This window comes from Maniola hyperantus, chromosome 12 (assembly GCF_902806685.2).
Source record: "Maniola hyperantus chromosome 12, iAphHyp1.2, whole genome shotgun sequence".
NCBI classification, from domain to species: Eukaryota; Metazoa; Arthropoda; class Insecta; order Lepidoptera; family Nymphalidae; genus Maniola; species Maniola hyperantus.
This window is the reverse complement of record NC_048547.1, coordinates 8,144,513-8,158,729: the sequence shown is the minus strand read 5'-3', so window position 1 is coordinate 8,158,729 and position 14,217 is coordinate 8,144,513. Positions and strand designations below refer to the sequence as shown.

Below are 14,217 nucleotides of genomic sequence, written 5' to 3'. Positions count from 1 at the left end.
TAATATTTTAGCGTATAGGTACCTACTGTATGTAACCATAACCAATAGGTAAGTTAACAACAAAAAAGTATAAAGCTAATCACACTAACGAAAAATATGCCCCTAAAACACTGCGGCTTGTTTTTAGCGGCAAAATAATTAATAACAAAATTGTGTTGCATGAAAGGATGCAGATGCCAATAACCTTGTGATTGTGACTAATCTTTATTATTCTACTAGACGATGCTTGCGATTTCGTCCTCGTGGGTTTCGGTTTTTAAAAATTCAGAGGTAACTCTTTAATTTTCCGGGATAAAAAGTTTAAGTGCCTATGTTACACTTGTCGATCGGACAGTTCGACCTAATTGAAGAATTCGTTGCGACGTAATTAAAGGAAAAACTTACAAAAAAAACACTTTCGCATTTATTAGTAGAAGATACTAGTGTAGAGATTTATTTATATAAGTAAGATAAAGTGTACCTACCTACTTAGTCAGCCACTGGAAAAAATCTGGGTACTTATCTAGGTAGGTACCTAGCAAAAATGTCTGTATCTACAAGTTTAAATATTTATTCTATTTCAAAAGCTTTTCTTTGCCATTTTCTTGTCTATAGATACTTATATAATTCTTTATAATTATGTAGAATACTTCTCTTTTATCCGAAAGATTAAAATGTTAGACTAACACCTTTGAATATTAATATCTCGATTAGCTAATTAGGTGTTCGAAGGTTGTTTGAATTAAGTATTTAAAAATATGGTGCCGGTATTATTATTTTATTTATGTGTTTTATTGAAAATTTGGTAGGTAGTGAGATTATGAAAAATCACGTGTAAGCATTGCATAATATTATAAGTAGGTAGGTAGGTACATTTTGATGATGTATTATATATTTTTACATATATATGTCTATATAGGCACGTAAGTAATCTATACTTATAATAATTTACAATAATCAAAAGTTTGTACCTCACCAAGAGACTGCAATTTATGTTTGTTTATGTTTGCACCTGACATTGGTAATGCCCGTTAGCGATGATCGCTATAAAGGCCAATCGATGATTCAACTTGTGTTTCACGTGTTTTAATGCCAAATATAAAACCAATGCCAGTGACTCAAGAACTAATTCTGTATCTATCTGCATTGCACCTACTTAGTAAAAGAGAGAATGGAATGATGATTCTATCGCGCGTCTCTTAATATTTTAAAAATGTACCTACTAGTGATTTATGGGTTTATCTATTTGGATTTATATCCAAGGGAAATCACAGTAGATGGACTTAGCCTTAGGTAGTTTGATCAAAACCAGTAGGTATCTACTTAAAACCGTTCGTACACGCTATCGTTGATCATAATAAGCAGGTAATAAAACCCTTAATACCTATACCGTGAATGTAGAAATCGAGTTAAAGACAAACATACTTATTTGTTTGTTTTATTCCAAGATATTTTTTTTACAAGCAATGTAGTGTACTAATATTTAGAAGCGAGGAATGAACACTGATTTACCATGTGAGCAAATTGCCATAAACCGTTTATTTACGTCTTAGAAGATAACCAGAAGAAAATTGCTCTAATAATGATAATTATTATAGCCGATGGCGACGGTATTCACTGTATCATTAATTTGTGGTTCAATGGGCAAGATAATTAAGAATTACGAGCATACATATCTTAATAATATGTTCATATTATTACAAACGTACTTATTAGGTACTTAAAGGCTTTTGATTGTAATCAAAACATACGTTGGTGCCTTAGATTTTCATCAGTTAGATTGTAGAGTTAGATGATAGAATTTGTAGGTAGGTACATTCTTTTGACATAGCAGACAAACTTAATAGAAATTGAAACAATCATCTCGTGTTACCATTTTCCGCAAACTATTCGATTAGTTGTTTAAGGGTTGAAGTTCAAACGGACAATGTTTAACGTTCCAATGGAACTTGTCGAAAGTCGTTATGATAGGGGCGGTTTTGTATTGTACTTAATAAGTAATAACTGGAAGACGTGATAGAGACGTTGTGCCATAGAGGAGTGGACTGTGTTGTCTGAAAATAATATAATTCGTAGTTATTTGCGCACATACACCTGGCGAGAGCCAACTCGCGTTCCGCGCGTAGTCCTGACCTGCTAGTGGAGTGAGTGACATATTATGCGCTTCAGTCTCGTAAGTCCTGCTACCATTTTTTTTATTTTTTTTAATATTAAGTACCACGTGGAAAAAATTAATAAGTAGGTGCGTGGTTTGGTATTTTTCTAGGTGGATAAATATTTTTATTATTTACTAGTAGGTTATTACAATTTTTGTAGGGATCTCAAAGTTTTTTGAAAACCAAATATTATAGCTTATGCCACTCAGGGATAATATAGCTTTCTACTGGTGAAATAATTTTCAAAATTGGTTCAGTAGTTCCAGAGATTACTTCCTACAAACAAACTTACACATTTTACCTCTTTGTAATATTAGTACTATACTTAGTTTAATCATAATTTTTTACACACTTTTTATTCGTACACAGTTTAAATGCGTATTATTCCTGTTTAATATTCAGACGAAACCTGATTTTACGGTCCTAGAAAAACCTTATTTTAACGTCCAAATCCGTTAAATTGTCGGTAAACACGTGTCATGCGACAGGTTATATAGGTAGGTACCTCTATAGATCACGTAGTTGCAAACTTGCAACGCGAATAGAGCATCGAGGAACGTGTAACTTTGATTTTCTCATGCTTTTTGTGGCTTCTTTATTATTTACCTACTAATTACATAATAGGAAATAGACAGACGATTTTATAACAAAATCTCTAAATTAAGCAATTATAGTACCTACCTACCTAGCATAGTAGAATTTTGTTTAATAACACTTTTTTTCAAATTCATGTGTTTTTAGGAATTACTTACCTATCTAATATTACCTATACCTACTTACCTAGGCTCTCTACTTTTCTCATCATAATTTAAATAGGTAACTAAATTAATTTTAGGCACATAATATTATATTGGTACATACCTAGTAGGTACGCGACTGGTTGAAATGGCAACCGGGGAGAGAATGCCCCGCACACCCGCACATCCTCCGCGCTAACCCGGTGCGGGCGAGAGCGGTTGACGTGCGGTTCAGCGGGGCGTCCTCCCGCCTCATACCCCGAATGCCATGTCGACATGCTGCGGACTATAGATACCTACGACTTACTACATTAGACAATCTGTAACTGTAAAATGACCTACCTACTTAATAAAAGGTAGGTAGGTAGGTATACCAAATGCTTCAAATCGATAGTCACCCATGTTTTACTTCTCAAGGTCGTTTTTAGGGTTCCGTACCTCAAAAGGAAAAACGGAACCCTTATAGGATCACTTTGTTGTCTGTCTGTCTGTCTGTCCGTCTGTCTGTCAAGAAACCTACAGGGTACTTCCCGTTGACCTAGAATCATGAAATTTGGCAGGTAGGTAGATCTTATAGCTGACATTTGGGGAAAAATCTGAAAACCGTGAATTTAGGGTTAGATCACACAAAAAAAAAATTAATTGTGGTCATGAACTAATAATTAGTATTTTCAACTTTGGAAGTGAGATAACTATATCAAGTGTGGTATCATATGAAAGGTCTTCACATGTGAATTCTAAAACAGATTTTTGTTTATTTTTACGCATCATAGTTTTTGAATTATCATGCAAAATGTCGAAAAAATACGACTGTAGTACGGAACCCTCATTGCGCGAGCCTGACTCGCACTTGGCCGGTTTTTTTGATGTCATATTATTTCAAAAAGCAGGTATAATATTTTTGACACTCGTCTGTCTCTTCCTGTATAATAAAGCCAGTCTGCACTGACGTTAAAGCTGATTTCAAATGAAAAAGTTATTTTTTCTTCGATCCTCTGGCGCAAATCCAAAAGCACCGTGGGCCAAACTAATTTGAAGCGGAATGTGTCATAATAAGTTACCCACTCATGTAAGCAAAACGTGTGGTCTCCAGATATTATCATCCAAGATTGTATGCGTTGATAGAAACACACAGCTAATAGACATAATTACCAAGTCCAAGAAATTCAAATATCCACTTTATGAACAAAAAAAAGATACCTAGCTACTTTGTCCGTTTGGACTTCGAATTTTATAAAATCATGTGGGAACTTTGATTTTTTGCGCTAGGTAAATAGTAGCCAATGTCCGTCTTCGGAATACAAGCTGCCTGTATCTCCTACCAAGTAAAAATCGGTTGAGTGAATGGGCCCTTCTTTCTTCACTCTGGGCTGATATCCGCACTTAAATGTTTCCGTCTGTTGCGCGTGCATTGCCCCTTGCCTTGCCCCGCCAAAGTTTTCAATCCAGCCATCCAAGCTCGCTCTAGAAGCCGAGTAAACCGCCCAGGTTGCCGAGGGCTTCATGGAGTGAAGTACCTAAGTGAATGCGCCCGTGAAAAGGTTTAATATACTTTCGCATTTTTTACATAAGTATACCTACTTGATATTTATTAGTACCTATGGATGAATTCACCTAAAAGCGGCGTGGGTAGTTAAATATTTTCGTCGAACTCTAATCTTTTTCTACATAAAGTCGTCGACATTCACAATTTGCGTTTCAAGTTTCGACACTATTCATTTTCGCCGAACACAACACAAAATGTAAAATTTTATTGGTGAGGACGCGGCTTGACGCGGCGACGTATTTCCAGAGTTTATTCCAAAGTATTTTTGTTTGCAATAATTTTCGGTTTGTTTCAGGCCAAAAGAAAGTAGTGTGGCCTCCAACGCCTGAGACCAACGGATATCATCAACCACAACAGGTAATTCGTCTGCATGTGGCAAAAGCTTTTTGTACATACAAAATAGGAGCAAAAAGCTGCACATAGCATAAGTTTGATGTAGAAAGCACAATAATAGCATGAAAATATGACGCGATAAATTTTCGTGCAAGTAGGTATAAAAAAAATGCAAAACAAGTTATCTACCCTAACTTATTTTCATTTGAAAACAAAACCCAATAAACCCCTGATTTAATACCTATATTTATCATATTTTTTCATTTAATTTTGGATAGTTACTTTTTTTTGTTATTTAAAGTGATAGGTAGGTATTTATAACAATATCGTCACTCTTGTTATTTGTTTTTAGAAGATAAATTAAATATTTCCTTTCAATAATAACAATTTATTTTTAACGTTTTCAATTTTGCTATATATACCTAGTAGGTACTTATGTAAGTAATATCGTCAATCCTTATTTTCATTTAAGCTTACCTAGTCAATAGTATTTTTAGAGATGGTCCATATCAGTTACGTTTATGCTCAACAGCAGAGTCCTGCATACAACAACAACGCCCAGTTCTCGACGTCCCATTCTCCATACTCCCCACAGCCGCAATACTCCCCGCAACCTCAGCAACACTCTCCGCAACCTCAATACCAAGCTACTCCATCCCAGAACCAATACCCTCAATATAACCAAGGAGCGCAGTCGCAGCCTTCTCACTGCGAAGGGAAACGCCAGGAAGTCACAGGGCTAAGTAAGCTGATCCCTGTAGGCCCGGGTGTCACCGCCTCCCCAGTTGCCCCATCTTACCGCCAGGGCCCGTTGTCGCCTAGTGCGCAGCCTTACCGACCACAACAGAGTCGTTGGGCGCCCGTTCCAGCCCCCATCTCCCCTCAGGTAGAGTGACCAAATGAAAACCATCGCGGATGCATGCATGAATTTGCTCGTGTTACTCTATAATAAGTAGTTTAACATCGCAAAGAGGATCAGTGCCTACTGCCTACCTCCAGTCAACTAACCTAACCCAAACCTAAGTAAGAACTACCCACCTATTATAAAAATTTATATGTGTAGCGGAATAAATAAATAGGAACATGCATGATCGTTAATGATTACATTATTGTCTACCAGCTTGAAGACCAGGTATAATACGTAAGCCAGAAAAGCTAGGAATTTGTTTTGTGTTGCTTTAATTAAAAATCTAATATAATCTGTACCTATCTATCTGTCTGTTACCTGCTGATGAAAAGCACGAACGCTCATAACATTATGTACCGACCTAACTACGGTATTTAAAAAAGATATTTAGGTAAATTGCTATCGGTAAATAATAATCTTAATTAATCAAACATTTTCATCACATAGATCGGTATAGGTACCTAGGTAGGGTATACCTCATGTATCGTGTTATTATAATTTTTTAGAAAAGCGACGCTATATTGCGTCTTTCAATCTCATACCCACCTATTTTGATACGTTTAAAAAACCGTTTCATTTAAACACTATTAATGTTTGTTTTTAAATGTTCTTAATGTGATCATAATATTATACTTTTACAAATGATTGCACTTAATATAGATAAATACCTTATAATTTCAGCCGACGTCGCAAACCCCACAATTCAACCAGCAGCCTCAATACTTGCCTCAGGGCCAATACTCACCACAGCCCCAGTACTCGGAGCCCGCGTACCAGCCACCACAGAGGCAGTTCGAGCCCCCGCCGTCGACGATCACCCTCCGTCGACAGCAACCCGTACACCAGCAACCACCGCCGGTCTTCGCTAGCCAACCGGCCACAGCATCGCTCAAAGGTAAGCAATAACATTACTTCATCGTCAACCCATCGTTGGGCACGGGTCTCTCAGAATGAGAAAGGTTTCGCCATCACGCTGACCAAGTGCGGATTATGGAGAAATTATTATCCTTTGGGAACATTATGGAGAAATCTCAGTCATGCAGGTTTCCCCGCGATGGTTTCCTTCTCATGATGTTAAGTCAAGTCAGATTTTATTGTTTAAAACACATATAATTTCGAAAAGCTATCTTTTCGTAAGATAGAATTGCGTGCTTGGGATCGAACCCCAGACCCCTCGACTATAGGAAGCCGACAATTGATTGTTACCAGGGGACAGTCAATAGCAGCATTCGCTGTAGCCCCAGAACTCAGATGCTGTGTACCACTCTTCGCTCCCAGACACCTATTCAACACCATCCAACACCAACTATATCTATATATAGGCGTACAGTAGCCGGCAAGAAATATTTTAGGTACATCAACTTTAAGAATTCGATTTCGATAATTGAATCGTAGTACTATGATAGATACCAGGACGACTAGGTATATTACAAAGGTTTTCCTTGTACCTAGGTAAGTCATGTGTAATGGTACTACCTAGGTAGGTTCGTTGGTTTATGAGGAAATAACAATTTGGACATTTCATATGAGTTGCGTAGAGGTTTAGGCTCAGAATATAGTATAGAGTTTGAGTTCAATAGAATAGGAACTCTACATAAGTTACCGAAATACCTATCTACTTACCTATTTGTTGTTTGGAATGTAATAAATATTTACAGTGTTTTTTACAACCTTAGAATGTTTACTTTAATTTTATCAGCCAACAACTTAAATAACTGTAGGTAGGTAAGGAAACTTAGATATAATAAAATAATTATTATAATAAATTAAAAAGCTGTGCTAAACTAAACTTGCACTAGGTGATCACCAACGTGATACTGGTACCTACCTAGATATAGGTATAATAGATAAGATACCTAGGTATATTGTTTTTAAAACTACTTTTTATACGTCGCTACGCTACGGGCGCTTTAGAAAAGCGTCTCCCGACACGTAAAAGCTTTCATATTACACCTCAAGAATGTTGTTTTACAGCTTTATTGTACACTAAAAGAGAGAATTACGTAGATAGGTAACTGAAGTCTTGAAAATCATTAAAAATAGTAAAGTAACGTACTTAACTATCTATATTATTATACTCACCTAATATAAACTCAATAAAAAATTTCAGTACTTACCTAATATTTTTTTCTAAAAATTGTACAAATTGTGCGTTTTTGCATGGTATATGTACAGAAGGACGGAAGTATGATAACTACTCTAATATTGTTCAGGAGGCGTAAACATGCGTGGTGATCAGAAATGGCCGCCGCAGACCGTGAAGGAGGCAGTGGCTGCAGAGAACGAAGCAAGGAGACAGCTAGCGAAAGGGCCCGCCTGCAGACCCCGTAAGGTATAGAGCTTTTGATACTTCTAGCGTGCATTTTTCCTTGTCCTATTATTAACATAGACTATTTAACCAATAGGTGCTTATGTCCAATTTGCGTCAGAAAGAAAGGACATTGACCTTCGAACGATGAAGCACTGAGTGATTTAGGCGGTCTGTTCACCAAAGTTTAACTAACGCAGCTATTACCGTTTCCCTAGTGTTTATGTTCATATGTAAATTTGAAGAATAAATAAATTATTAAATATTAAAGCTCTGAGCACTTGGGGGAACCGAAGCGAAGCGGCGAATGATGCCGGTCCATTATTGCGGAGCGGCACGGAGATAATTTTGCAGATCAGAAATTTAATACTTAAATGGCGTTGTAATTTTATTAAGTCATTATTCAAAAATCTTAATGCACGACTGGACACATCTTCGCTCCCCTTCGCATCCTAATCGATCTATTTAGTTAGTTGTAATACTTAATAGTAAGTACCCTCCAATACAAAGTAAACCGGGGTGTCTATGCGTCGCGATTCAAAGTCAAATTTCATAATTCTAGATCAACGGGAAGTACCGTATAGGTTTCTAGACAGACACGACAGACGACAGGCAGATAGACATACAGACAGCGAAGTGATCCTATAAGGGTTCCTTTATTTCCTTTTGAGGCACGGAACCCAAAAATTGGTACGAATGTTGGGAACACCAATAATGACCAGACTTTAAAATAATTTATATCCCGTAGTGTGGCTTGGCTTTGATTTTGCAGGACCTATTTACTGATAACAATTTTTAACCATTGCGTGTTTGGCGAACATATTATCGGCTTTTAAATCCCTAGCTTCCATTGATTACTAACACAGTTAATATTAAAAATGTGTAGATACCTAAACACAAAAAACTTAAAAAGTAAAAAGAAAAACTAAGTACTATTTTACTTACTTACCTACGTACGTAAGTAACCTGTTAGGTCACCCTTAAATGTTGAAAGATATCATGTTCTTTTTTAGCTGCGACAGTATTCGCTTGCCGAATTACTGGCCATGAACGAGGTCTAAGGGTCCGTCGCGTTCCGACCCAAACCCAAGTCGGTACATGCCGGACTTTAATACCCCTTTAGTAAGTGATGCTTCAGTCATGTGAAACTGTTTGATAAAAATACTTCTATTAACTATTAGCACTTCTTGATAGATCAATCAGGGTAACTGTCTACAAAAGCGGTTCGGAGCGAAAATTTGTTCAGTTGACCAATCAGATTTTATTGGTAGATGACGTGATAATTTTTCTTTGTCATCTCTTAATAATTCTGATAGGTTGAGGCTCGGTTTTCATCAAAGCGGAGAGGAGAGATGAGCGGTGGCAAGCAACATAGGCAGGGTGTCCACCAATGCGCAGTGGAGACGTGAGCTGGCTAGGGCGAAGCTGGGTTGGCTCCGAAGACCATAGCGCAGTTGATCATGAAAGAAAGACGTATTTCTAGACTGCTCGCCCGCACACGTTCACATCTCCGCTGAACTTTCGCTTGGAAAAATAAAGACATCTCTTCTCCCCAATTGAATGGTGTCCACCGAAGCTACGCGGAGAAATGTGGAAATTAATGCTTACATTGATGATGATAGCGGATTTGTTATTTATAAAAACCTCTTGACCCGTCCTCTCCGCTCAGATGGAAAACCGGCCCGACACACACGTTTCCGCTCCTCTCCGCTCTAGTAGACATGCATCCTAAGTAGTTGTAAAATAACATCGGTCTGAATTGGCACAATTTTAGCATCATAATAATATTATATCACATACCTAATTGGCTAAAACTTCGAATCATAGCATCACTAGCGACACCTATAGTATGTAGTTAGGTACATACATATTATTAATTATTTATTGTCCCTGGAATTTTGTAGTTATTTCATGTTATATTTAGGATGATAGATATATATAGTAGTTAGACACCCTACTTTCTACAATTAGTAGGTACTAACACATAACACATTTTATTTTATTTTTATTCATTTTAGGTAGGACATTAGGTACCATAATATAAATGCAATATCCAAGGTACTTCTAATTTGGCGAATGGATCGAATGCATCAGTAGCCTCTACTACAAGCTAAAAAGTATATATTTATCTTCTGGCATCTGGTTATCTTATCAATATCACAAAATACTAATACTCCCAACTCCGGACGCGATACTCAGGGCCTCAGGGGAGACGCAGGTTCGCATCCTGCCGGTTTCGAAATTATTGATATGTAGTTAGGTACCCTATTACTTATTTAAAACTAGCTAATGCTCGCGACTTCGTCCGCGTGGACTACACAAATTTCAAACCCCTATTTCACCCCTTAGGGGTGGAATTTTCAAAAACCCTTTCTTAGCGGACGTCTACCTCATAATAGCTATCTGCATGCCAAATTTCAGCCCGATCCGTCCAGTAGTTTGAGCTGTGTGTTGATAGATCAGTCAGTCAGTCACTCACCTTTTCCTTTTATATATTTAGATTATTTTGAAAATTCCTTGTAGTATAAATAAAGCAACATCATAACAATAATTTGCAAAATAATATTATAACCATATATTGTGGCTAATTCCTTTGTACACAATCTCTAAACTAAACTAAAATATCACGTCTAAATCTATTGCTATCCCTTTCATAATGTTGCTTGCGGAAAAGGAAAGCACTAGATTTAGACCTGTTAATTTAGTTTAGTTTAGAGATTGTGTACTAGAGAATCGGCCCCAATGGCAATTGGCATCCCATATAGGTACTCCATTCCCCGAAGTCTATCACTAAATCATATCCTCAATTACATTGGCTTTCAGGAACCTACTTCCCTACTGTTTTACCCCAATCAATTTCCCTCTTAAGTACAGTTTACTTACAAAGCTTTGCGAAAGGCGGAAAACTAATTTCCCAAAAGCTTGTGTCTTGTCACGATTAGTTCTCAGATCTATTTCAGATTTTCTTATAGCCACCACAGACGAGGCTTTAGTCATTTAGTCATTTGCATATGCCTAATCTTTACAAATAATACCGTGACATAATACATACACCTATCAGTTTTCATAGCTTTTAATCGGAACCAAATTTGAACTAGAATCTTAACCGTATACCTACTGAAAAGAGGAACATTTATTAGAACCTCTAAAAGAAGAACAGGAATCGTTATTTGAACCGGTTTTTGATCCTAGTAAAGGTGAGCAAGAGTGCAGCTGCACCATCTGCATCTGCAGCACCAAAGGAACCACCAAGAAAGTTTATACGCCCCATTATTATTGACCCCATACTTTTAATATTCGTGGTAGAAGGTATACCTACTTCATGGAGTATAGGTTTATTAGGGGTGTTTACGGAGCTCCGTAACCGAAACGCCGGTTTTTAGAGTTCCGTACCTCAAAAGGAAAAAGGACCCTTACAGGACCACTTCGTTTTCCGTCTGTCTGTCAAAACTATTTTTTAAGCTTATAAGTCAACGCAATAAAAAAATAGGCCATTTATGCCCATATTTTGACACTCACAAATAAAATAAAACCAATAAGGTATCTATAGGAACCTAGAATCATGGAAGGCAAGAATCAAGGTCTCAACAAATCCGAAAATTCATTTGTAGTTAGGTACCTATATCACGTATTTTTTGCGATTTGGAGACAATAATTAAGTAATACAGACAGAGAGACAGACAACAGTGATCCTATAAGGGTTCCGTTTTTCCTCTTGAGGTACGGAACCCTAAAAATAATGAATTACCGTACCCGGCAGGAAATATTGCACATCAACCTTTAGAAAGATATAGTAATCTCCTAGAGCGTTATGTCTGTCGTTGAGACCGACAAAACGTCACATAGGTATGAGTGGCAAAGACGTTCGACAAAGCCAAATCTCATTCTAAAGGTCGATGTAAAATATTTCTTGCCGGCTACTGCACGTATTTTTCAAGGTACGGAACCCTCGGAGCTAATAAAATTGATGGGTTTTATGTTATAGGTGAGAAAGGACTACACCGGCTTCTTCTCGCAGCACGCCCTCAACCACTGTTACACAAGCTACCGTGTACCGCCGGGCACACAACATTTTGAATACCAATCGGGCCGATCCTCGTACTAAAAGTAGTTTAGATATGTCTCAAATAGTCGATAATCTCATTGACACCAAGTGTAAATTCCCATTTTCCATATAAAAATATACTTACATTTTTTAGTCGAACGTATCAAAATTCGAATTTTCATAATGATACCTACTACCAAAATATACCAACCCACAAGTCGTCAAACAACTTTTAGAAAATCATAAAATACTTAATTCTAAAGCAACTTAAATAATATCAAAGCTCTTAACTTTAGAGACTAAAACAAAGAATGAGCATGAAATAAGGTTAACACCAATTAAATTTAGTTGAACCATGAGCAATCTCAAGACAAGTTTTAAATGTAATTTTTTGGAAATAATGCAATAGGGCTTGGTACATTTTGACATAACTGGGTCCTTAATACTATTGTAAAATTCAGATTTGTTTAATCAATAGTCACTTTGCACTCATCAGTAACACCATTTTAACCAATATTTACTCAATGGTTGTCCCGAATTGGACTTCAAATAGAAGTACTTGTAAAGACTTTGGCTTATTAAAGTCTTTGTGCATGTGCTTGATTGAATAATCACAATCAGTACATTACATTTAGGTATTATTTATTTTACATTTTATCATTATATTTTAGCTTGTAAGTGTAATTAGAAATTACTAAGTACTTTTTCGACTATTATTATTTCACATCGTTAAATTAATATAATATTAAATTCATTATTACGGAAAATATTAATGCGACGTTGCTTTATGCTTTTTAACAAAATTATACTCTTCCACAATTGCCCACCAGGGCCGGCCCAGGTCTGTTTTGGCGGTGCAAGATTCCATTTTGACGCCCCCTAGGCCCCCAATATGCAATTTTTTTTCATTTCCTACTACTTTCCTCTTCCAACGACGCACGGGGTGCAGTTGCACCGCTCGCACCACCTCTGGGCCCGCTCTGACACACGGGCACGAAATACCGGCCGAAATTTCGTGCATGTGTGGAAAATTGGATTTTAGTTAACATACGTGATACAACGTAAAATGTGAAGTGTAATTTTATTGGCTAAGCTTAACTTGTATGTACCTAGTCACGATGAAATCGCTCGAACTGTTTTGTATATAAAAAAGTTCAATCAATTAATTTTGTACTTCAAAATGTCATTTATATTTTATTTAAATAAAAATTTTGAAAGTCATAAGGTGTAGTTATTTTAGATTTTTTAATTCGGAAAATCTTTATCCTGAATACTTTATACTTATAAATACAGATGTAGAATATATTCTGAAATAAGTTCGATATACATAAATACAATATATAGAGCGTACTTTGACTTTGATACGGACAGCTTATTTCAGTGGCATAAACCTGTCTAGTTTTAACTAAAATTTAAGTTTGAACAAAGCAAAATACGCTCTATAACTATCAAGCCTCAGGGATGATTAATTTTATGCTACTAACGTACGTGGCACGGCTCGTGCCCGCCACGCGTGTTGGCATATTATAGTGGCCTTAGAGTTAAAAGTTTAGACTAAACAATGGATGGCAAACCTCTTTATATTTCTGTAAACTTTAGGTATGTTTAACAGAATTAGTCATAACCAAGAGTTAGGTCGACGTAAATACATCAATCTCCAAAATCCTATTTTGGTGTAGGTATATGGTATCCGCTTCCCTCAATAAAACAAAGTTGCTATGAAAATATTATATTATTTTATCATACATACACTGTGTAAAAACCGGACCGCAACACCTAACAGCTCGTAGTGCTTTAATAAATGCTTCAAAATAATTTAAGCCATTAGCTAAGCTAAATACAGTCAAGTAAGAGTATGTACATTATTTACAGTGTATACATATTATGAGACACGTATTATATTATGTAAGTATATTATGTATAGGCTTTAATGCAATCAAAGTGTTATCACAGTCGTAACCATTTCTTTATTAATAATAATTATTATAGATATATATTTAATGGCTACACTAACTCTTTAAATATTACTAGTTGATTAATAAAACAATGAGGCCGATTCTCTTGTACACAATCTCTAAACTTAACTAAATTAACATGTCTAAATCTAGTGCTATTCTTTTCCGCAAGCAACATTATGAAAGGGATAGCAATAGATTTAGACGTGCCATTTTAGTTTAATTTAGAGATTGTGTACAAAGGAATTAGC

The 14,217-nt window shown here is 36.4% G+C and overlaps 1 protein-coding gene across 7 annotated transcripts in view; it reads left to right on the top strand.

Annotated features, from left to right (window-relative positions):
* The window catches only part of LOC117987346 (uncharacterized), a 30,424-nt gene extending 17,189 nt beyond the window's left edge, over window positions 1–13,235 (top strand). For 3 of the 7 annotated variants that reach the window (XM_034974347.2, XM_034974352.2, XM_034974351.2), the window contains 5 exons: window positions 4,714–4,775; window positions 5,284–5,637; window positions 6,340–6,553; window positions 7,872–7,990; window positions 11,952–13,235. In XM_034974347.2, coding sequence (XP_034830238.1) covers window positions 4,714–4,775; window positions 5,284–5,637; window positions 6,340–6,553; window positions 7,872–7,990; window positions 11,952–12,071 — 869 coding nt within the window. In that variant the 3' untranslated portion in view covers window positions 12,072–13,235. Of the gene's footprint in view, window positions 1–4,713; window positions 4,776–5,283; window positions 5,638–6,339; window positions 6,554–7,871; window positions 7,991–8,979; window positions 9,089–11,951 lie in introns of all 7 variants that reach the window. The other 4 variants (XM_034974348.2, XM_034974353.2, XR_004674298.2 and 1 more) reach the window with 3 other exon arrangements.
* Window positions 13,236–14,217: the final 982 nt, after the last annotated feature.